This window comes from Vanacampus margaritifer, chromosome 10 (genome assembly GCF_051991255.1).
Source record: "Vanacampus margaritifer isolate UIUO_Vmar chromosome 10, RoL_Vmar_1.0, whole genome shotgun sequence".
NCBI lineage: Eukaryota > Metazoa > Chordata > Actinopteri > Syngnathiformes > Syngnathidae > Vanacampus > Vanacampus margaritifer.
This window is the reverse complement of record NC_135441.1, coordinates 21,481,826-21,507,555: the sequence shown is the minus strand read 5'-3', so window position 1 is coordinate 21,507,555 and position 25,730 is coordinate 21,481,826. Positions and strand designations below refer to the sequence as shown.

At 37.9% G+C, this 25,730-nt stretch overlaps 1 protein-coding gene across 1 annotated transcript; it reads left to right on the top strand.

The window, feature by feature from the left end:
* The first annotated feature begins 390 nt into the window (after positions 1-390).
* On the top strand, positions 391-24,228 carry ergic1 (endoplasmic reticulum-golgi intermediate compartment 1). The gene is made up of 10 exons (XM_077578625.1): positions 391-540; positions 6,694-6,755; positions 10,909-10,981; positions 12,857-12,951; positions 16,222-16,346; positions 17,699-17,803; positions 17,912-17,972; positions 19,553-19,653; positions 20,519-20,641; positions 22,446-24,228. The coding sequence occupies exons 1-10, from the start codon at positions 521-523 to the stop codon at positions 22,551-22,553; spliced, it is 873 nt and encodes a 290-aa protein (XP_077434751.1). The 5' UTR covers positions 391-520; the 3' UTR covers positions 22,554-24,228.
* The last annotated feature ends 1,502 nt before the right edge of the window (positions 24,229-25,730 follow it).

Below are 25,730 nucleotides of genomic sequence, written 5' to 3'. Positions count from 1 at the left end.
CTATCTATCTATCTATCTATATATATATATATATATATATATATATATATATATATATATATATATATATATATATATATATATATATATATAATTTATTTATTTATTTTTTTGAATTTGTGTTGTTGACCTTAATATTTTTGTTTGTATACGAATAACATTGCTTTGAACCGAAAGAAAATGTTGTTAAAAGTCAGTGTTTACGTTTTGTGAACACGCAGCTATATAATATTAATTTCTAGGTGTATTTGTAGATACTTAAAATTGTTTTATCATTTAAAAACAAAACGTTTTCATTCTTTATTTCTGATTTTCTGCGTTCCTTGTCACCGGAAGTAGAATCACGACCAACCGGAAGCAGCTCTCCGCCAATCACATTGTGCAAAGCGTCCTAAGCTGACGTCAGCCCGGTACCGATGAACAACCGGTAGCTTTGAGAAGAACCGTGTGCTCGCTGTTGTTTGTGGCTTCTTTTTTTGTTTGTCCGCTAATCCATCTCCCCGTATCCTGTGCGAGCATCATGCCTTTCGATGTCAGGAGGTGAGTACTCGACTTCCGCTGCTATTTTGGTTCGGATGTGAGGCTACAGTTAGCATCCTTGGAGCTCCTAGAAGGAATGAACGGTGCCCAACGAGCCAGTCCAACTTGCTCCCGTCATCACATCTGGAATGAATAGATGCCATTGTGAATTTAAATTGTTTACCTGATGTCTTACATCATATATGTTTTCTCAAACCACTCTTATGTTCACCAGGTGAGGAAATAAGGATTTTCTAGCCTCAGGGCTCACCGGCTAATGTTGCTCACTACAGCTGCATGCTTATGCAACAGTGATGCTTTGTGAATTAATTTCACAAAACGTGTAAAAGGCTCTCGTATGCATGAATGATTTTGCTGCAGCGAAGAGTCAGCCTGCAATATAAAGAACCAGAGCTGTTGAACTTGTCAATTATGCACACCCTCAATTCAAACAAAGTGCAGGATGTTGACACTGAAACGATGTGATCACAAGAGGGTAGCATTAGAAATGTGCTTATATTCATCCTTTAGGTTTAACTCACTTTTTTTTTACATTAGCAAATTGAGCATATTATAGATTTTTTTTAAATTTTTTAAGCAAGTTAAAGCCAAAAGATAGCTGCAGTGTTAGCACAAATATGGCGTCAGCTAACATGTTACAGTGGCAGATTGTAACTGGAACCCCTTTTTCCACAACAGAATAACACACTGAAGTCTTTGCAGATAACAATCAAACAATAGCTATAAATAGGGCTGCAACATATATTGAATACTTATCTAATCTGTAATCTGATTTATGACTTGCTGATTTATATTAAACTACACTTGATTGGTAGAATTTTGTGAAGTTGTCGTAGTGAATACTCGAAAAACTGCAAACCAAAATTTTTGTTAACAACTCTAACCGAAGTAGATTAAGCATTTCACATTTAATTACATGGTTCGTTTGCCTTTATTTTAGCTTCAGCCTAACTTATAAGACCAAAACATTTATGCATAATATGATTTTATTTATTGTGATACGGTATAATTAATTTTTTGTCTTTGTAAAAAAAAAACATGCGGGAAGACCTCGAAAAAACAATCGGATATTAAATCAATCTCAATATTGACATTAAAAAAATCACAATTGAAAAAAAAAGTGAAACAAACATAAAAAAAAAAAAATCAATACAAAATCATGTGAAAAGTACAGTTTTATTGATTAGAACTCACTCAGTCATCAATAGTAACAAAGTCACTATTAATAAAGTAGAAATCAAACATTTTACTGTTGCTCTGCTTTAGCAATATATGCAAAAATCTAACACTTATATTTTTATTATTGTAAATATCACATCAGTTCATAGCTTTGCTTGTCACAAAAGGTGAACTGTAAAGCATGAAATCAATCCGTTGTGTAGTTTTGGTTGTGACAGAGTCGGTGAGTAACCGAGGTTATCTAGTGGTCAAATCCTGTTCAGATGTTGCGCAGGCTCATGCAAAACTTGCATTACAACACCGGGCCAGAAGTCCGTTGACCAATTAATTAGCGTAGGTTTCAGTCGAGTGTGTCACGCCTCGCTCTCAATTGCGCCATATGTTCAAGCTTACGTTTTCCCAGAACGGCGTGCCGCGTACGCAGGATGTCCCAGCACACAAACCGCAATAAACGTGTGCTTTCTCATCAATGTCTACAGAAGTTCGATGACATCATTGAATAATGTGTGATCGCGGGAGTTTTTCGTGTTGTGTTAAAAGCACCCCACCTGTACTCCGTGTGCTGTATGTGCACCATTCACATTTAATCTTAGGCGCATTTCACAATAGCTTTAAACATTTGGTTTCAGTCTAGTTATTTTTCAGTTTTGTGAGAGTAACGTACTGTATAATGACTTTGAAAAAAAAAAAAGTACTTTGAAATATATGCATTCACACAAATTACTGGCTTTTCTCTCAGCGGTGTTTAATTGGCCTGGCTTGTGCGTCATGCCGTTAACAGCCACCTTTGTCAGTGCTCTAGTGTCACCCAAGGCTCAAAATAAGTGGCTTCGCATCACAGCTTGCGGGTCAAAATTTGGATTTTGCACCCCATTAAAGCACATCGGATAGCAAAACTGAGGATCACAGATTTGGAAGTTTTCCTGAAATGCTGATACTTTCCCAAAAAAGCTTCGCTGGGCTCGGTCTGGACGCACGCGTGTTAGTAGGACAACGACTGTCGAGGCAAGCTACTTGCGGCACAACTAGCTAGCTAGCAACAAGCTTCGCTGGCTAGTGTGGCTAAAAAAAACGTTGCGGATTCCCTCCTGAGTCAGTATTCATCACCTCCATTGGCGGCGACTAAGCTACGCATCTGACAAGTATCGTTCTCACAAAGGAATAACTAGGAAAGATGGAGAAGCAATGCTAGTTGCTAAGCTAACCTAAAACTATCATTTTTAGTATTTAACACCCAAATGAAGCGCTTGGAGGGATTAAGTCTACTTTTTAATTCATAGATATCTGACTGGAACCGCGTTAAAGCGGAGAACATTTAACTTTGAAATTTGAGCAACAGAAGAGCAGGCAAATTAATCTTTGGACCATGACTTGGTAGAGAAAGTCTACTTGCTAAACAGAAATGAACTACGCCACGCTAACAGCGGACATCAGCCAGGAGGCGTGGCCTAAAGGCTTAAAATATTAATAATCTGTTAGGAAAATGAATGGATGATACACAAGTAGTTTAAAATATATTTATAAAAAGGAAAGATGCAAAGCAATGCTAGTTGCTAAGCTAACTTAAGTCTAACATCGTTAGCATGTAATGTAAAGTGCTTGGCGGGATTGTGTCTACTTTTCATAGATATCTGACTGGAACCGCGTTTAAAGGGGACAACATCTAACGGTGAATTTGAACAGCAAAAGAGCAGGCAAATTAATGTTTGGACTTGATATGGAAAGTCAACTTGATAAACAGAAATGGAAAGGAACTACGCTATGCTATTGCTACGGCCTATAAGCTTAAAAACAAGAAGTGGTTCCAAAAATGACTGAATGACACACAAGTAGTATAAAAAAAATATTCATGAAAAGGTCAGGGTCAATTACTGTACACCATTCATAAACCATGAACAAAAAGATGATGCAAAAATATATTTTTCAATTGGGTAATTGTGCTGGATGATCTCACACACAGACCCCGCCCGGGGGCTTGATTTCTTTGGAAACACACACAATCATGTTTTTAGACTTTTTCTTTAATTAAACTATTAATGTAATTGATTAAACTTTTTTTTTTTGAAATGTTCTCGGTATAATTATCATTTCTGTGTAAAATCAGTCACATGAATCAGGCCACAAAATGGAGTCGGTGTTTTAATTTGTGCAACATGTGTGGCTAAAGTCCAAGGCAAATGTGTTTCTTAAGATCAAAAACCTTTTTGTAAGTCCTCGTGAACAACTGACTCATACTGACTCATTTGCCTCATAGAAAGCGTTTGATAAGGTTCCTTCTCTAAAAAGCAACGGCGTGTTTTCATTTGTTGGGGCCAGCAGAGTGTGGACGGGTACACAATGTCCTCACTAATCACCACACAATCCAGCCCGTTCACTTGAGAGCGAGTGACGGTACGAGGGAGACGTGCTGACTGCAATTCAGGAAATTACAAGCGTCAAGGATGGCCTCAGAGTCAACATCAATATTCATGATTACATAGTGTCCTAAAGGTAGGAAATGAACGAGGGTAGCAAAGGTGCGATCCCCCTGGAGAGCGTACTGAACACACACAACGTACAGCCGATCGTCTTGATTGTCGTCATGAGAAATTCAGACGCACAAATGCTTAAAAAAATCGAGAGAGTGGGAAAAATGTGTAGTTGGTTTGAAAATGAGTGACAACAGCATCCCTGGTGTTCAAATGTTGAATGTAGTCAGAATTTCACCTTCAGCAGAAAAACGAGAAGACCCTGTACAGATTGAGTGTTGTGTGACATTTTTTCCAAAAATGCAAAATTACAACATAAGTGCCTGTCGCATGGCATGTGACTATAAATGTGGAAACATTGTGTAACATATGTGCGTGTTCATCAGCTGGTCTAGTTTTAAACGTTAAAACGTATTTGCAAATAGGATGGAACGTATTTGCCAGTCAAAAACGTTTACTCTACATTGGCAGTCCCACACTTCCGTACGTTTTAATATTGGAAACACAGTCACACGGTCATGCCAGGGAGTGCATTTTAATTAATTCCGGTACAGTCCAAATAAGGTAAATGCCGATCAAGCTTAGCATATTAGTGTGACGGTTCATACCAGCGGGATGCGTGCGATTAACCAATTAAAGTCACATGGCATACAGTGCGGCGTGGTGACAAGCGTGGAATCTTATTTATATTGTAATCTAGAATATTCTTTTCAATCAATAACTCAGAAAAGGCAGCCAGTTCTCTGTCAAAACATGAATGTGAAAGTTTGTCTAGTGCCATACAGTACTTTGTGCCATGAAAAGAATGACTTTTTTTAATGTATTTTTTAAATTATTATTTTTTAATTGTATGCAAAAATATTATATACTGTATTCATATATTATATATTATAAATACATATTTTGTTTTTTGGCACAAAATAAATATAGGCCTACATTGTTCAATTACTTTTTTTAATGTATTTTTTTTATCATATACAAACAATAATATATTTATATATTATAAATACATGATATTTTGTCTTTTGGTACAAAATAAATATACATGTTCAATTACTTTTTTTAATGAATTTTTCCAAAGCATTTTTTAACTCGTATACAAACAATATTATATATTTATATATTATAAATACATGATTTTAGTCTTTTGGTATAAAATAAATACAATTCAATTATATACATTTTTAAATATTCAATTTACACAAATCCTAAATTGGTCAAAAGACAAAATTTCCTTGATCATCCGGAGAGAAAATTTAACGTATTTATTTCTGTTGTACAGCACAAAATTTGCCGCTTAAAGGAATTTCCATCGCGAGGATGTTGGCCAAGTTCACAAACGCTAAATGTTTTGTTCTTCTTCAGACCGCTAACTAGTTCAGATGGAATCATCAGCGCCCCTGCTGGTAACAGCCACGTACTGCACGCCGTTAAACCCCAATTGCTTCGAAGCCCGATTACTCAAATGCCCTCAATTGACTGAATTCTTAACGATAGCTTAATCGATTATCATGCCCAATCTAGCTTTGACATTTTGTTGCCGTTGGAGTTCTACTGGTCTGGAATTCAATTCAGGAATTATGAAATAGTACATCATAGTTCTCAGTTGAAGTGAGAGGCTGAACCTCACTTGGACCCTGAAAAGGGGACGAAAAAACCCAAAGTGAAGTAGCAGAGTCCGGGGCTGGACAGGAAGCACCTCCCTCCCGCTTCCTCCCCCGCCCTGCATTGCCTCAGCCGTCATGATTTCACGGGCAGAAATGTCAACAGATGTGACCGTTTTGGCAGGAGATGAGGAAGGAGTGCGTGAGCTCGTGTGCCGTCAGTGGTGCAGTTTGAGCCGAAAAATGTAACGCAGCCCAAAAAGGACTTGTGCGTGAGCTCATGAACTTAAATAGTTGTGATGTGAAGTCGCACATTTTCCCTCCTCTTCGCTCCTCAAATAGGCTTAAATAACATTACTAGAGCAAGATCGTTTGCACAATTTTAAAACTGTAATTGTGGGCAACGTAACGGAGTAATCCTGCTCACTTTAAACCAATAAAATAAATCAAAATAGCAGCTGTCACTTTAGGGCAGGTCATTTCCCTTTTCCAGCTGCTCAGATATTTTGTTTAGTAGATGAATTGTCTTTTCAATGCGCTTTATCACGGGTTGTATCCTGATGCTGTCAATGGTTTGGTCAAAGTTCTCACCATCTTATCGTGACTTTGTTTTTGTTGGTCTTGTACTTTCTTGTGTCAATGTTATGTGTAAGGGATTTGCGTTGAGGTCAGGTCAGAAATATAGTGCAAGCAGCAGGGGTGTGTTGCGGCAGGCAGTCTGGGCCTGTAGAAGTCACGGCAGCGTTCCAGTGCTAACATTCCAGCACTCCTCCGTAATATCGCACAGCCCGACGGGTACAAAGTGTTCTTCTCTTCTCACCACGTCGTGTTTACGTTTTCAATATTTTTTTTTTCTCTCTCTCACCCCGCTTTCCACCCCTTTTCTGCCTTTTTCTTCTCAGGTTCGATATCTACAGGAAAGTGCCCAAAGATCTCACCCAGCCCACGTACACAGGCGCTTTCAGTGAGTGCATTTTATGAAGTTTGTTTAATGATGCTATTTCTTCTCTATTGAGGTGGCAGCCTGTGCGTTCATTGTTCATTTGTATGCATGCTTATTGCATAAAAATTACTTGGACCCAACAGATTAAATCAGCCAAATATGAACCCTACAAAATCATAGCGAAAATACACATATAATTGGCACCCATTGAAATGCATTTGGAGTGGGAAAAAAAGAACCATTATACATTTCTTGAATTAATCATCTGATTAATGGGTAATGGGTATTTTATTCTGCCAAAAATCTGTATTGAGTTCGGCCTAAAAAAAAAACTCCATATCGGTCGAGCCCTACTTAAAATCATGATGATAAATGGCCTTTTGTGTCTAAATGTAATTTCCCGGCTTCAGGATATAACCACTGGTAAACTGTGTCATTAGTTGGCTTTCCATCCACCCATTTTTCACTATCACACTTTTTAGTCTTTATTTTAGTCCAAGAAAATATAATTTCATCTAGTTTTGGTCATCAATCTTTTGGTCAACATTTTAGTTTAGATTTAGTCAGGACAATCCTTTTACATTTTTTTGGGGTCAGCAGCTATTATTGAACATTTCCATCCAATCTAAAACTGCTTCACATAAAGTTTTCTCATCTTTTTGATTTAAAACGACTTCACACAAAATTACAGTATATCAACAAGTGGCTATTATGACTCCATGCTACAAGCTAGTAAGTTAGCAAGCATTAGTTAGCATTATTGTTGGAACGTTATAGCTGTTGGATTCATGTTACGTTATAAACCACCACCACCAAACTTTTTGTTATATTAATGTCTTTGTGGTGAACAGCGAGGTCTCTCTTCAAGGTTTGTGAACTGAAAATGTCCACAGATTTTAGTCCAGTCTTTATTAAGAGAGCTACATTTTCGAGCTACGTCATCGCACGGCGCAGTCGCTTCCTGGTCTTCTTCTTCTTCTTTTGAGTTACTGGTGGATCACATCTCTATTGTGTATACCGCCACCTACAGCGGCGGAGTCCCCTCTCAATATTCGCAAAAGAAGAACAGATGGAAACGATTTGTGTCTCGTCTTTATTAGTCGACGAAAATGCACACTGATTTAGTTGCAGTTATTGTTTATTAATGGAGTTTTTAGTCTAGTTTTCGTCCGGTGAAAAATGTGTGTTGACAAAAATATTTGTATTTAGTTTTTGTTAACGAGATTAACACTAGATGAGTGGGTGTAATTTTTGCACCTGTTTGGCTGTCTTTTAAATAACCCGTTTTGCAGTTAATCTTTTTAAAGAACAGCAATTAAAACACAATGTGAGAGCTGCTATTATTCAAGTCCCCTTAAACCCATAATCATGTAGCGGCGTGAACGCACGTGCCGCTGTACCTGTTTCATCAACGGCTATGACAACAATGCTAATCATGGCCGCAGGCATTTTGGATCCTGAATACTTTTCCTCCCACGCTGTGTGTTTGTCACCGCTCGGTCATCATCTAATCATTTCAAATTTTCACCACTTAAGAAGATCCCATGACACACTTTAGGCCCCTCAGTCATCTTCTCGCATGGGTCGCCTGATGAAAGCGGCGTGTGGAACAAAAGGGCCAGTCTCCGCAGACCCGGTGACTTAATGGTTGAGCGCTGCTGATTACAAACACCTTCCTGGATGACAGGGAGGAGAATGAGGTCGCTAAAGATGTCCGTTTCCCAACCTAAGAGGAAAAGGATGCGAGTAGTTCCTCGGCCCGGTCGGTCACCACCCTTCCTGTCGCCATCTACTGTCTGGTGCTAAAGGCCAGCCGCTTGTTGTGGATGTTGGGCCGACTGGCCTGGGAGGGAACTAGAAACAGCACAAAAGGCCGAATGTTTGACCCCCGGGCACGGTAGTTGGTCTGTTTTAGCGGCACATTCCTTTGGGGTATGGTATTTGCGTTGAACAATGCGTCCGTTTTTAAACGCAGTGTTTTTTCCGGAGCCCCCCCAGCGAGATGCGCGATATTTGTTCGGCCTGCCTGAGCCGATAGAAAACTCTCATTGTTCTCGTTTGGTGTTTAAAACGGGCCTCGGGCAGCGTAACGGTGGAAAGGTGCGTCTGTTTACAGGGACGCACAACATGGCATCCGACTGTGGGACTTTGCTAATGTTCGTTTTCAACCTTCCCGTGTGCGAACGCTAGGAAGGATGACCTCATGTTATATTGCTCTACTTGTCACTGTTTCCAACTGTACTCTTCCCCCCCCCCCGCCATCCTCCCCCCATTAACCTCAGGAAGTAGAAGTTTAGAAGTCGTCGCTTCAAGCTGAATCGCTGACTCGTGTGTCATTGCGACACTGTTGTTTGGCAGTCAAACATGACCCAAAGTAGATCCTCCAACAGCCGCAAATGTGACCGTGAGGCCTTGCCAACCGCAAGGTCACGTGAGATCCTTGGAGACGGTTGCCATGTAAACACGCCTCACCTGCTCGGTGAGAGCGTCCTGGCCGAGGATTCTCACCACAGTGGTCTGTGGTGAGAAACCAGTTGAACAAATGCGTCACCTCCTTCCCTTTTTTAGTACCAGCACTTAGCTGATTAGTTTTCACTTATTACATTTTTCTTTTAAGCACACACGTTTGTTGAATGACTGATGAATGATAACCTCTGTTAACAGTAGAATGTAAACGTAATATACTCGGTGCTTATTTTAAAGCATATTGCAAAAGTGGCCTCTTTTCTTAGGCTGGGTTTACACATTTCAATTTCATAATTTAATATCCATATTTACGGAAAAGGATTAGGGCCAGTGAAGAGAGAGAAAAAAAAGTTGTCAGGATTCTGACTTTATTCTCAGAATTCTGACTTTAATTCTGACTTTAATCTCAGAATTCGGATTTTAAAGTGAGAATTCACTCTTTATTTTCAAAACTTTTAATGTCAGAATTCTGAGATTAAAATTTGAATTAACGTCAGAATTCTGAGATTAAAGTGAGAATGCTGACTTTAAAGTCAGAATTCTGAGAATAAAGTCAGAGATTAAAGTTAGAATTCTGACTTTATTTGTGCTACTATTACTATTATTCTCACTTTGAAGTGAGAATTCTGAGAATAAAATCAAAATTCTAGTCAGAATTCTGACTTTAAAGTAAGAATTTTGAGAATGGAGTCAGAATCCTGCCCAACTTTTTTTTTTCTCTCTTCACTGGCCCTAATCCTCTTCCGTACATATTTTTCTCACTCTCCTTACACACACAAAAATTTCCCAACCCACTTACTGGCTAGCTGTGGCTTTTGAATAGATTGGGTTACTTTTCCTCAAAGTTGGGTTCATTATTTTGACCCAGCAGATTGATTGTGTTGGAGATTGGATTTGGGGGTGTTGAACTCAGACATTTTTGTGTACTGAAATCAAAGTAAATTTGCACAGAGGTTCAAATATAGTCAGAATGAGCGGTAACATCCAGTTGGGTTCCAAGTTCACAACAATAAATCTTTTATTTTGTTATTAAATTAAAAAAAAACACCTTTAAAAAATACATGTAGAATATGTTATATTTTAAAAAGCTGTCCAGTGCATCTCTAATATTAAAATGTTTCCGCGGCCAACCCAAAATGCATTGGCGACCTACTTCTGAGAATCACGGTCTTGAACCATTAAGAGCAAATTGGACATCGTGTTTAATTGGTGGTGCACCTGACATTTGAACACATGACCACTAGTTGTGTCAACATTTTTGAACGCCAATATTTTGCGCAAGGTGCCATGGAAAAGTAAAATATTTCAGGCAGGATTTTGTGAGTCACGAGCGTTTACGTCTTCTCGGGAAATGTAAAGACGAGCGTTTTGCCAGACTATATGAGCTCACCTCCTCCTTGCCGCTGTGGTATGGTGGCATTTAATGTGTAATTAGTGTAGGAGGGTGTCTAAAAACAGTGTAACAGCAAGCCTGAGCACCGCCATTAGAGCTGCTATTTACAGCCTGAGTGATTTCATTAATGTCAGCACCGCAGCTCATCCTCGCCTCCCTCGTGGAGCAGACGGGCTCATTTGGTTTGCATCATCCTTTAAAAATAGTGATGTCATTTGAGATTGATATTGGAGAAGTACCATATGTCATGTACGGCTTGTGTGTGTGCGTGAAGCAAAGATATTCATTTACATTCTGCTCCCCTCTGCCCCGCAGTTTCCATCCTCTGCTGCGCCATCATACTCTTCCTCTTCCTCTCGGAGCTGACAGGATTCATAGCCACTGAAATGTAGGTACCGCGGGCCTACGTTTCCCGAAGTGTATGTTGTCACATCCTGTGACACACTTGCCACCTTGTTGCCGCAAAACCTGCAGTCCAGAACGCACGAGAGCGAAACGTCATCGGCGGCGTCACCGACCGCCTTTCGATGCGTTTGTGTCGTCAGAGCTAATGAGCGGTAGTGTGTTTTGTCACAGGAAATTGGCTTCGGTGTGCACGCATCAGGTCGGAGGCCATGTGTAATTAGGCAAGCAGTGAAGCAGGGTGTGACACGCAACGCGGAAATTACACTGGCGGGGATACGCAAATCCTCACAATAGGTGTTGACAATAACTGCCGATGGATGGATGGGGACACTAATTATTATTCTCTACTAAAAGCATTTGACGCTATCTTATAAAAATAATGACATCCAGTAATCTCTAGATAAAAATAAATATGGTATTTAAGTCATCGTCTTTAATTCAAATTCCTTCGTTATGTTCGCGTTTTTCATTTTAATCCGCATGTAAATCGCTAGCAGGCGTCCACGTTTTAGTCATACCGAAACTAGAACTACTTCCTGCCCCCGAGTCTAAGAATCAGGGGAAACGTAACGTAATGTAAATGACACAGAAAGAGTCCAATATTTGCCGGGATCAAGCAAAAAAAAAAAAAAAGGTTGGATCATGGTGAAGGTTTTTTTAGTAAACGAAAACTAAAGGAAAACTCAAATTCCCCAAAAATATTTTAACAAAATAAAATAAAAACAAAAACGAAAACTAACTAAAAGTAACTATAATTATAGCGAAAATGTCCTTCCTTTTAGTCTTTGGTAAACAATTTAATGTATTGAGCCTTTGCGGATAATTTTAAATTTTAAGTAGATTGATTTTGATATTAACCGGAATAAGGACATTATTATTATATAAGTGTGTCACACAGATGTGACGTCATCTAGCAGCAGCCAATAGTAGCCTAGGCGAAATCCAACGCTAGGTGCGTTACTTTTTTCATTTTAGCATGGTGTTTATTGAATATTGCGCACAAATAATACACTTTTTTTAAAAATGAGAACTAATACTGAAACTAACTAAAACTAAGCATTTTTTCTAAATAACAAAAGCTAATAAAAAACTAACACAACTACCCTGAAAACTAATTAAAACTAACTAAATTAAACATACGATGCTTCACAAAAATAATGCGCCTTATAACATGGTGCACTTTTTGCATGAAAATGTTTTAAAATAACCCGTTCATTTATATAGCACCCAAATACACGGTGCGTAAAATACAGTAATTTATAAATAATGAAAACGAAAAAAAAAAAAAAACAGTAGCCATCCTAAAACCTTGATTTACTGTACAGGAAATGTTTGAAAGTAACATTTTAACACTGACAGTATTAAAACCACAAAACAAAAACTATAAAACAGTCTTACGGAAAAAGACGACAAAGGCACAGGGTTGCGTCACAGATCTACTTTTGGAACATTCCGAAGTCATACAAGTATAAAAGGAATTTGAGCACTAATAATAATAAAATATGACAAAACCCAAACAAAACTTACAGGAAGATAGCAAGTGAGAACTTGCCTGGTGACGCACGAGTCTTCCGGCTCTGAATAAGAGTCACATAACTTCTGCTAAATATTCTCAGTTAAATCTAAAAAAAAAAAAAATCTGCTTCCCAAATTGATTTGAAGCAGACCAGACTCAAGGGGATTCATAGTAAACACCGCACCGGCAATTATTATAAATTACAGACAATCCGTAGAAAACGGCTGCATTTAATGGAGAACGTGGACATTTCAATGAAAACAACAGAATGGAAATAGAAACTCTGAAATTGTTTGTTATAAGTAAAAAAAAAATGTACTATCTGTGTTCTTTTCTTCCTAGTGTAAATGAACTGTATGTGGATGATCCAGATAAAGACAGTGGTGGGAAGATTGAAGTGAGTTTAAACATCAGTTTGCCAAACTTACACTGTGATTGTGAGTATAAACGCAATATATACACACACACCATTTTATATACCTTCCACATTTGCATGCTGTCTGTTTCCATCCCCTCTTTCTCCGTCTTATCTTTGCCAAGCCCATTCTTTGAGGCCTGCGTTTTGGCATGCTCCCACAAATATCCTCGTCCGCCCCCGTTTGATGTGTCGCTGCCACGCAGTCAACGTCCGCCTTTGACATCAAGGGTCCCCCCCGCCCCCCGCCCCCTCGGCGCTGTCAGGACGAAGAGCAGTCTCTGTTTATTTTCTCTCTTCATGACTGCGCTGACAAACTATGCCGCCTGCCACAAATCAAACAAGCAAATAGAAGACTGAAGCCCACAGACTCACAAAATGATGAAAACGGGGTCCAGATTGCTATGAAAGAGGTTTTTAGCATGCAGGAATGCAATAGATATAAGTACTCATAATTTATTATCTCATGTACGCATGCATTATTAAACGCCAACAAAATTAGCCTATGCTTAACGGTTAGCAATCGCGATTAACATTACACTTCAAGTAAACAAACAATAACTACCATTTATTATATCTACATTATACCTGTAATAGTGTCTTAAAAGTAACTTACAGTCGATGCGTCAACATTTATTCATGAGTAAACAAGGGTATTAGTCTATGCTAAATGGTTAGCAATTGCGATTAGCATTAGCGCGCTAGTGATTACCACTTCAGGTAAACAACTAATATCTACCATTTATTAAATCTACATTATACGTGTAATAGGGTCTCAAAAGTCACTTAGTAGATGCTTTAACTTTATTCATGAGTAAACAAGGGGGGTATTGGTCTATGCTAAACGGTTAGCAATCGTGATTAGCATTAGCGCGCTAGCGATTGACATTTAAGGTAAACAAACACAACAACCATCTAGTTCACACATACATCATTCTATCTGCATTACACATGTAATAGTGTCTTAAAAGTCACTTATGGACGATGCAATATTATTCTTATTATTCTTATTAATATTATTCCTTGCATGAGTAAACAAAGGTAGAGCTAGCTTTTAGCCACATGAGGTCAATAACTTCCTGTTCCTGTCTTCTTCTGGGCATGTTTAGTGCATGACCGCCCTCTACTGGTTAAGTGATGAACACCTAAAACCGAGTGGCAGGTTTTATTTTGGAATGATCACAGCCCAAGTGCTTTTTTTGGACGTTCAGAACTTACTTTCCTGTGCTGTATTGTCTTTAATAAAAATCCACTAAGTACTAAGTCAGTGAATGTTTTTAAGCAGACGAACAGCATCCGCTATTTGGTCACTAGATGGTGAAAGATCAGATCACAACCGCCGTTCCAATACTGTGTGCGTCTGCAAAAAGAAGTCTGTGTATAAAACATGGACGGCCCAAAAATGGTTCTGGTGGAGCTTTGAGGCATAACATTTTTTGGGGGACCTATTTTTAAAGTCGGTTTATCCGACTTGGTCGCTTTTTTTTTCACAACTCTACAGGAAAACAGCTGTTGACCTTGTGTTATGTATGACAAGATCACTCATGACACGCTCAACAAAAGCCAGACTCAAATCGTAATGATTATGTTCATGCAGCTTGAACTTTGTGATTCTCTGCTTGAGAAGGTTACACTGTATATTTTCCAGCCTTCTTAAAAGGTCGCCATCCATTACCGATGCTCTAATGGCGTGTCACGTCATCACGGAAACCTCCTTCACTTTTCGACATCATCTTCCTCCACTGACCTTTATAACATGTTGCAGGGTCTTACTTACTTGCATGACTCTTTGGAAAAGCAGAACCGACTGTAATAACCTCCTCATCGTCATCCCCTCCCCAGCCCAGATTCCCTTCTTGCACCTTTTAATCTCTTAAAAAGGAGAAACACCGCTTCATATCTCTGCTGTATTTTGAGATCGCCGTTAAAAAAGAAAGCGCAGCAAACGGGCGTCCAACATGCCTTCCACGTCAAAGGTCAGAGAGACGGCATGCGGGGGTCTTTAGCGGACATCCCACCGAACACTCGCGGTCGAAACGTAGCCGGGCGCTGAAAATAGGCCACTGCGAGTGGGCCAACACACACCAGCCTAGGTGGGGTTCACAAGGAGTGGCTAGTGACGACGGAAAAACACAAACAGAGACTGGCATGGGGGGGGGGGGGGGGGGTCGGTCGACGAGGCTGGGTAATATTTCCTCATCGTTAGCCTTATGGGTCAACATATAGTGCAGCAGTGGCCAAACTTTTTCCTTCAAGGGCCACATAGAAAAATCCAAGAACTTTATTAACTCAGTCACTCCCAGCCATTTTCACTCAAGCAACCCCCTTCTCTCACGGCTGTTTTACTGGATTTTGACTGATTTTGCAAGGCCCGCAGAATATTAGAAAAGATTAGTCTCTTCTTTCATTAGGGGGAAAAAAAGTATATTTGTATCTGTTTCCGTTTTGCAGCAATTAGCATTAGAATATAGCTAAGTTTCATCATTATTCACAAACACCGGCAAAAAGAGTTTGTTGCAACATGGCCCTGGCTGATCTCTTATACTCTGCTGCCACCGACTGGTGTTTTTTTGTAATGACTACCATTGCTTTAAGCCACCTATTCAGGTCAGAAGCTGCATCAAAGCCTTCTGTAATATGCTTTTGCATAAAACAACAACAACATCATAAAAACGTATAAATACGTTTTTGGGAGTGATTGACAAAGTATTAAAAAAATTATTTACACGTTTTTGGGTTTTAATGAGTTAAACGTGTTCTCTTAATAAGCCAAAGAAGCCATAATATATTTGTGGGCTCGTCCAGGAGTGCTGCCTATTGTGATTTGATTCTCACACAATAGTTTGGATCCGTTTGTGTTGTTGCCATTTTGCTATATGTATTTTGTGCCATTTTGGATTTTTTTTTTTTACTTTGTACCATTTTTTGGGGCAGTGTCTCTAGGCGTCGCTTTTGTGTTGTTGTATTTTTGCTTACAGCCTCTAGCTTATATATATGTCACTATTTTTAGCTTGCTGCCGGTTTGTAGGTCATGCTACCGTCATTTTTGTCTTCAGTAAATAAAAACATGCTATATTGGATGAAATAAAGGTTTGACTTTGCCATAGAAGAATATTCTTCAAAATTTACATTCATGCTTAAGGACACTTCAATCATTGCATGTTGTCAAAGTTTTCCTATAAAAAAAAAAAAAAAAACCCTCATGTACTTTGATTCACACGATGTTGTAAATTGAATTACATTTAACTGTCCCAAAACCCCAAAAATTGACGTCTGTTGCGTATGTTTCCAGTGGTGGGTTTGGACATCCAAGACGAGATGGGCCGCCATGAGGTGGGCCACATCGACAACTCCATGAAGGTTCCCCTCAACCACGGAGCCGGTTGCCGCTTCGAAGGCGAATTCGCTATCAACAAGGTAACGTCTCGCCACACACGCTCGCTTGCTCTCGTGCGTCAGTCTCTCCAAACGGGTTACAATCATTAACCCGGTAGTCGGGCATTTAACACGTTCGCCCGTGGAATGATTGGAAATTTGTCAGTGATGTTTCACGGTGGGTTAGGAACATCTAGTTTCCGATGTACTAGGTTATTTGTTAACATCTGATGCATTTCCATGTCCGTTCACTTGCACAATGTAATTACCATCAATTTACAGAGATACAAACCCCAGAAAAAAAATGGAGATGAAGGTGATATTCTCATTATTTCATACATTCCTGAAAAAAAGAAAGGAAGGAAAAAACATAAAAATTGTTGAAAAGTATTTGTTAGTATGTGGTATGGCCTGGTTCATACTAGCTCTGGAAAAAAAAAACTCAAATTTCCACTTTCACAAAAAAGAAAAAAATACTTTTTTTAATTTTAATTTTTTTTAATATAAATTACATTAACACATTCCAGCATAAGACCAAAATAATGATGTTCAAATTTTCACCCCGACACACAACACCCCCCCCCCACCCCCCAAAAAATATTGGCCAATTTGTTCTTGTTTTTTCTGTTATTAACTCATTCACTGCCAACCCGGTTAAAATGGATTTTTGACGTCTATAGCCGTCAACGGCACTGAACAAATACTAAAGGACAAAATATTACAAAACAATCAAATGTTCTTCCCGTAGTTAATATTTGCATTGTTATAAGATAAATTGCCACATTACAGCATAAAACAAAGGTAATGACGTTCTAATTTTCACCTCTCCCCCAAAAACACACTCACAAAAAGGAAAAAAAAAACATTGGCCAATTTGTTATTAAGTTAAACAAATAATAAAGGACAACATATTATAAAATAGTCAAATATTCTGCCCGTAATTAATGTTTACATGGTTATAAGGGTTCAGGGACCAAAAATTAGTCATTTTAACCCGTTGCATGTTTTTAAATTAATCGGCCGATTTATCAGTAATCTGAGTTTTATTCTGCCAAATATCGCAATTGACTTTTGAAAATCCATATTGGCCGGTTGTGATCCTTATTTGTGATTGTGTACAACTGCGCTATAAAAATACTGCGAGGGGTTTCTTATATATTTTGCTTACCCCCTTGAGATGGACAAAATAATCGAAAAAAAAACCTCTTAGTGCTATAAAACCAGATGAATCCAGTATTGTCTCTCTGACATTGTCAGTCAAACGTGTTTATTACAGACAAGGTGAACAGACTTTTATTGCTCCCAAGCGCTAATGTGTTGCGGTTTAGTTGAGTTGACACGCTTATAACTCTGTTGACACCATTTGCATGCTGCATTTGTTCATGTGTGATCAGGTGCCAGGAAACTTCCACGTCTCCACACACAGTGCCACTGCCCAGCCCCAAAGTCCTGACATGACTCACAACATCCACAAGCTGGCTTTCGGAGAGAAGCTTCAGGTTGGGAGTGACACACTTAAACACATAAACAACACAAAATGTAAATAAATAATAAGAATAAAAAAGATATAAAAAAAAAACTCATCCGGGACTTTGTTTGTCCCACAGGTGCAAAAAGTCCAAGGCGCCTTCAATGCTTTAGGAGGAGCGGACAAGCTGGCATCTAATCGTACGTAATTGCTCTCACTGCATCTCGCTTCATCGCGTGCGATGGCGCTGTGATTCAGCGAGATGGAATGCTGGCAGGTTGAATGCAAATCTGATGTAAATTTGATCATAGATGACATCAGGGAGAAGGGAAATAACACACGGTTGTTTTTCTTATTTACAAAAATGTCCAAATACTTTTGGAATATGAGCTAAACGCACAAAATTTTGCCGTTTTTAATCCTTCTCAGGGTGGCCATTTTGTCACTTGCTTTAAACTGAAACGACATCACAGTTTCTCAGGGCTCAAGTAACGACCAATCACGGCTCACCTTTCTTGTGAAGCTGAGCTGTGATTGGTCGTTACCTGTCCAAATACTTTTGGAATATGAGCTAAACCGCACAAAATCCGTTTTTAATCCATCGCAGGCAGCAGCTATTTTGTCTCTTGCTGTCGACTGATGATGACATCACATTTTCTCAGGGCTCAAGTAAAGACCAATCACGGCTCACCTGTGTTATGAAGCTGAGCTGTGATTGGTCATTACCTGAGCCTGTCCAAATACTTTTGGTATATGAGCTAAACCGAGCAAAATCCACCTGTTTTTAATCCAGCGCAGGCGGCGGCCATTTTGTCACTTGCTGTCAACTGAACAACCAATCACGGTGCACCTGTTTTATGAAGCTGAGCTGTGATTGGTCGTTACCTGTCCAAATGCTTTTGGAATATGAGCTAAACCGCACAAAATCCGTTTTTAATCCATCGCAGGCGGCGGCCATTTTGTCACTTGCCGTCGACTGACGATGACATCACATTTGCTCAGGACTCAAGTAACGACCAATCATGGCTCACCTGTGTTATGAAGCAGAGCTGCGATTGGTCATTACCCGAACCTGTCCAAATACTTTTGGAATGTGAGCTAAACCGAGCAAAATCCATCTGTTTTTAATCCAGCGCAGGCGGCCGCCATTTTGTCACTTGCTGTCAACTGAACAACCAATCACGGTGCAACTGTTTTATGAAGCTGAGCTGTGATTGGTCGTTACCTGTCCAAATGCTTTTGGAATATGAGCTAAACCGCACAAAATCCGTTTTTAATCCATCGCAGGCGGCGGCCATTTTGTCACTTGCTGTCGACTGATGATGACATCACATTTGCTCAGGGCTCAAGTAAAGACCAATCACGGCTCACCTGTGTTATGAAGCTGAGCTGTGATTGGTCATTACCTGAGTCTGTCCAAATACTTTTGGAAAATGAGCTAAACCGAGGCGGCGGCCATTTTGTCACTTGCTGTCAACTGAACAACCAATCACGGTGCACCTGTTTTATGAAGCTGAGCTGTGATTGGTCGTGACCTGAGCCCTGATGTCATCGTCAGTCAACAGTAAGTGACAAAATGGCCGCCCCCTACATTTTGCTGCTTAATTCATGTTCCACATACACAATATTAATCAGATTATTGTGTTTAGACTATTGGGGCTGCAAACACTATATTATTGTGAATACATTTTTTGGGTTGACATTTAAAAGCCTTGTTACAAAAATTACTAATAAATGTAATTGTTTTTGTTTTTGTTCCTGTCTTTGTCTCTCCTTGCAGCTCTGGCCTCACATGACTACATCCTGAAAATTGTTCCAACAGTTTACGAAGATCTATCGGGCAAGCAGAGGTTCTCCTACCAGTACACGGTGGCCAACAAGGTGCTGTAGTCCGCCCCCTTTATTTTTTTAGAAGTTCCGCTTCTGTCATTGATTTAGAAACAATCTTCAGAAAAATTATAGATGATGTTTGAATCTAAAGTCTATTTCAAACCCTTTTTAGAGGGCATAAATGGACAGATTTTTGCAGGCTGTGCTCCCTCTCCTCTACTAATAGCGTGACTTCATACTTCTGAGAATCGAGCTTTGGGCTCATCACTGTCACTGATCAAACTGTGCGCGAAATGTGTCAAAATTGTACCACAGCAGTTCTCACTTGATACTTCCCGCATCTGATTTGACTTAACTCATTCACTGCCATTGACGGCTATAGACGTCAAAAATTAATTTGAACTATTTCTATTAGTTTAACATTTTTTGCACTTTTGTTAAGTTTTTTTTATTGTACATTTAGAACAGATTTATAATTTGTGATTAATCGTGAGTTAACTAGTGAAGTCATGCGATTAATTACGATTAAAAAATTTTAATTGCCTGACGTCCCTAATTTTTAATAATCTTTTCTTTTTTCTTTCTTTTTGAAATCGTGTCAGGCAATTAATTTTTTAATGGTAATTAACTACATGACTTAAAAAGTTAACTCACGATTAATCATAAAAAATTGTATCTGTCGTAAATGTACAATAATTTTTTTCTAGGTTTTCATACCCTTGGAAACAAAAGAAGAAAAAAATGTTAAACTAATAGAAATAGTTCAAATGAATTTTTGACGTCTATAGCCGTCAATGGCAGTGAATGAGTTAAGATTGATTCTGATTCACAAGTGACTTAATGCCGTGATGAGTCGGAAAGACGTCCAAGATAAGGATGAATTAGCGCTAATACGTAGCATGCGCTCTTTCCGCAGGAATACGTCGCGTACAGCCACACGGGCAGGATCATACCGGCCATCTGGTTCCGATACGACCTGAGTCCAATCACAGTCAAGTACACCGAGAGGAGGCAGCCAGTTTACCGCTTTATCACCAGCGTGAGTGAAACTTACTGTGGAAAGTCATCCAGACGTCACTTGATTTACATTTGCTGTCCATAAATGGTCATATTGAGCGGAACATTCTTCTGTTTCAAATATTTACATGTGTTTTATTTATTATGTACATAAAATGTGCACGTGTGAATCCAAATCGAAACTTGGTCAGCCGTGACCTCTCGTTGCCGTCCAATGAAATGAGGCAAGTCTCCTCAAATGTTGTGCTTAGAAAAAGTTTTGGCCGTCCGCTTTATTTTCATTGCATCACCCGCATTTTTTCCTGCTGACTGACAAGCGCGGTCAAGGCGAAATTGGCCCTTTAGATGATGAGTTCCACCCTAATTGGCCCTTTGTGTTGTTTTGAGTTCGGGGTGATTTAAGGGAACTTAAAAGCAGGCGATGACTTGTGCTCTCAGCGCGCTCGTGAGTCATTCGTTCAGATCGTGAGTCAAGTATGAGACTCTTTGCTTGCATTCCAGTTTACTCTTACATCGCCTAACACACATTGTTAGCAGGTTAGAAGCCAGATTGTGTGTGTCACTGTTAGGGCTGAATTCTTTTGAAGAATAATCTATTTTTTCCCCCTTAATATTGGGATTGCAAATGAAGCATGAAATAAAATGAATTATTATTTATATTTTTAATCTACATCAATTTCTGAAAAAATGCACTCTGCTACACCGTGAAGTCGATTTGGATCAGATTTTTTATTTATTTATTAAAAAATTTAAAAAAATAATAATAATTTTTACGTTTGTATATTTTTTTATTATTGTTTATTTTATTTTTTATTTTTTTACTTTGTTTTTATTTATTTAATATATTATTTATTTTTATATTTTATTGTTTGTTTTTGATTAATAATAATGAATAATTTATATCTATATCCAACTATCGATCAATCAATAGATGGATATATATTTTCTTTAAAAAAAATTGTTTTTGATTAATAATGATTAATAATTTATATATATATGTATATATATTGATGTAGATATAGATGTGTGTATATATGTAAATATATATACTTATTTTTTTTATAAAAACATTTAAAATTATAATTTAGTTTATTTTTGATTATTTTAGATTTTTTTAACTTTTTATTTAATATACATTATTTTATTAATAATAATATTTTTTATACATCGTGTGCGTGTGTGTGTGTGTGTGTGTGTGTATCCATCTATCGATCAATCAATAGATGGATATATATTTTCTTTTAAAAAAATTGTTTTTGATTAATAATGATTAATAATTTATATATATGTATATATATTGATGTAGATATAGATGTGTGTATATATACTTATTTTTTCATTAATTTTTTTTTATTATAATTTAGTTTATTTTTGATTATTTGATTATTTTATACTTTTTATTTAATATACATTATTTTATTAATAATAATAATATTTTTTATACATTGTGTGCGTGTGTGTGTATCCATGTATCGATCAATCAATAGATGATATATATTTTCTTTAAAAAAATTGTTTTTGATTAATAATGATTAATAATTTATATATATGTATATATATTGATGTAGATATAGATGTGTGTGTATATGTATATGTATATATATATATATATATATATATATTTATTTTTTCATTAAAATTTTTTAATTATAATTTAGTTTATTTTTGATTATTTTAGATTTTTTTTTACTTTTTATTGAATTAATATAATACATTATTTTATTTTATTAATTAATAATAATAATATTTCTTATACAGTGTGTGTGTGTGTGTATATATATATATATATATATATGATTAATTGTTCAGCCCTATTTTGTGTGCAGATCTGTGCCATCGTCGGAGGGACGTTCACAGTGGCGGGCATCATTGATTCCTGCATTTTCACCGCATCAGAAGCCTGGAAGAAGATCCAGATTGGAAAAATGTCCTAGGACTAAAACCTAAAAGCGACCTTTTTTTTTTCTCTTCTCTCCCCCCCCCCCCCCCCCCACCCCTTATGTTATTATTTATAGGTGCAAAGTAGCCCGATAGCTAAACCCAATCCTGCTTCCTTGTGGCGACTATCCTGGTGACCAGTGAGGGGCTCAAAGCACAGGATTTAACTTTCAGGCTACTGGCGCTCATCTCGGTTAGCGACGCTGCCCTCGGGCAGGCTCAGTGCGCTTCGGTGACGTGCGGATGCCGACTATCGCGTGTCCGCTTTTTGCGGCCAGCTTTACAGTCGGTGTCGGGGGTCAGCCAAGGGAGCTACAGAAACTTTCAGTTCGCTTTTGAAATGCTTTTTTTTTTTTTTTTTGGTCACTAAAATGTGGCATGTGCTTCGAGTTTCCACAATCATCTTCATGTTTAGTGGCTGCCGGAAAAAAATTCTGAAATTCCTGAATAATGAAGTTCCTTACAAAAAAGCACTACTTTTACATAAGATACAGGTTTGGCCTGAGCAAAAAAAGCTGTGACTTAAGTTTTTCAGCAAATAATTGGGAATCATTTCAACAACAAAAAAAGTCTAATAAATTGAAGGATTGCTGAATTCGCAAATGGAATGCAGGGGGATAATAATAATAATAATAATAATCTATCCCCCACACATACGCACTCATGTTTCACTTTACACAACCATGTCCTTCTTGGACCATTTTACAAAACCATGACATTCAACTTTCTTTTTTCTTTGTATTTTTGGTAACATGACATGTTTATAACGTTATGCTGTAATTTAAATTATTTTTTACATTTGAATAGTGTCTTGGCCACACTGAAATGAAAAACAACAACAGTATCACTAAAAATATTATAGGACTGTTAAGTCTTCTATTATGATTGTTAAATCTCAACAATTTATATTCATTGGATTAAAGAACTTTAGAAGATATTTAAAAAATAATCTAACCTAATAGTGTAAAGTACACATTATTATGAAAAATAGGTTTTATGATAATAAAGTCCTAGTAATGAGTTATGCTGAAGACTTGCTAAGAAACATTTCTGGTAAAAAGTTTAGTTGTAGTTTAGCCAATGCAGTAGTTAATGTTTTGATTTTACGCCCGTTTGTTCCAAGTGGGGAAAAAACAAAAATGGCCTTGTTGATATTGTAAAGTATTTTTAACTTTTTTTTTTTCCTTCCATTAGTATTTGGAAAGTATCCACATTGACATAGAAACTGCTGGGCTTCGACTTTTTCAGGTCATGTGAGAATTTGGACTCTCAGCTTTTCCAAATATGACCCCTTTTTTCTTTCTTTTTTCCATTTCAGTGTGGCCATTAATGTTTGTTCTTTTTTTTTTTTTTTTCTTCTTTTTTTTGTTGAGCAAACCAAGTATTGTCCTGCTTGTTTCTTTCTGTTACTGGAAAACTAGTTAGAAAAAGACTGAGGTCACCCATTTCCCAATTTGTATTCAATTCTTGTGTTTGATAAAGGTGCCAATGAAGTTGCTGTCTTTGACTGAGATTAAATTATTTCTGACGTTCTTTGTTTTTTTTTTAAAAAAAACTTTATTTACTTTGAGAGAACTCAATTCCAGGTCCAATTCACAATATAGTACTTTTGTAGTCTGCAACGCAGACGAGATGTTTCATTTCTTAATAAAAGCTCAGTAGCGGACGTTTTTTTCGTGTTTGTCCGTGTTTTGTCGGGGGACGTCCGATTCAGGTCAAAACGTGACAAAACAGTCGACTTGAACCTTTGCATCTCATTTGGCGTGCGCGCGCACGTGCGTGAGGTGGACCTTGCTCCGCGGGCCGTCATGCGTGAGGTCAGCCTGTGAGAGCTTGATAAGCCGTCACCGTGCGTACGCGTGGCGCCGATAAGAGCCACTTAGTGTGACTCAAGGACTTTTTATTCACCGTAACGTCTTTCAGCCTCAGGCGGCCTCCTCCGTCACCACTTTTGCAATGCGCCGCCTCCGCTAAATGACATCTTTGGCGCCCGCTGTGTTACGCGAATCATTGCTCAGCCAATCAGCAACGCAAGCTTATTTAAGATGAATCAATACATCCAGAAAGTATTGGCTTTTTCCTCTTTTTTAAAAATAAATAAATATAAATTCGATTTCCCATGACAATGTGAAACATCAATAAAATATTGAGTAGAGGCTGTGGGGATTTACAGCGGATATAGAAAGTCTACACACCCCTGTTCAGGTTTTTATGGAGTGGGGGTGATCTATAACCTGTTCAACTCAATTGAAAAACAAAGCAAAGAATGACCTATTTGCATAAATATGTACACCCTCAAGTTTATACTTTGTTGCAGCACCTTTGGCATTTATTTTAACACTCAGTTTAGTTGATTGGATTCAGGTTCGGATTCTTTTGTTGCCTTAAAGTTTTTGGTATTTTGAACTGTTTATAATTCACTCAAGTTCCATCTTGAGTAAAACACACCCAAATAAATCAGCTGTCCGAGTGAGCTTTTCTTGAATCCCCCCTGCTTTTTTTTTTTTTTGCAGAAACCTGAAGTTTTTGTGCCAACACTTAAGTGACTGCTATTTGGGGGTGTCAAAATTAGTGTGTTAATTTAAAGTTCCTTTATGCCACTAATGTTCTTAACACGCGATTGCTCGGAAAGCCTGTACTGAATTCCAGTCACAAAACTAGCAGTAATAAGTTTAATAATAATAAATGCATATATTTGTGGAGACTGGTCAAGTTGTATTTTACAATTTTAAAAATGCGCAGAATTCCACAAGTTACTTCATGTTAAAGATCAGATAGCTCTTAATATGAAAAGAAAAATGTACTGAGATGTTGCCTATGTCTTACAAATGCAATTATGCCATCTAGTGGCAGAAAATGCAAATCTATATCACACTGTTTTTTTTTACAGTGCAGTACTGTACATCTTTTTAATTTTAACTAAAGTTGATGAATTATGAAATTACTGTATCAATGATTAAAAGATGAAGCCAAATTTCTATTAGTTTAACATTCTTTCCACTTTTATGTTGAGTATGCAAACTTTGAAATTTTATAGAACAGATATACACTTAGCAATTAACCGTGAGTTAACTATTGAAGTCATGCAATTAATTTGGATTAAAAAATTTAATCGCCTGACACCCCTAGATCAGACCCTTCACTTTTACTAAGACTCCAATTAGAGCTAGGGG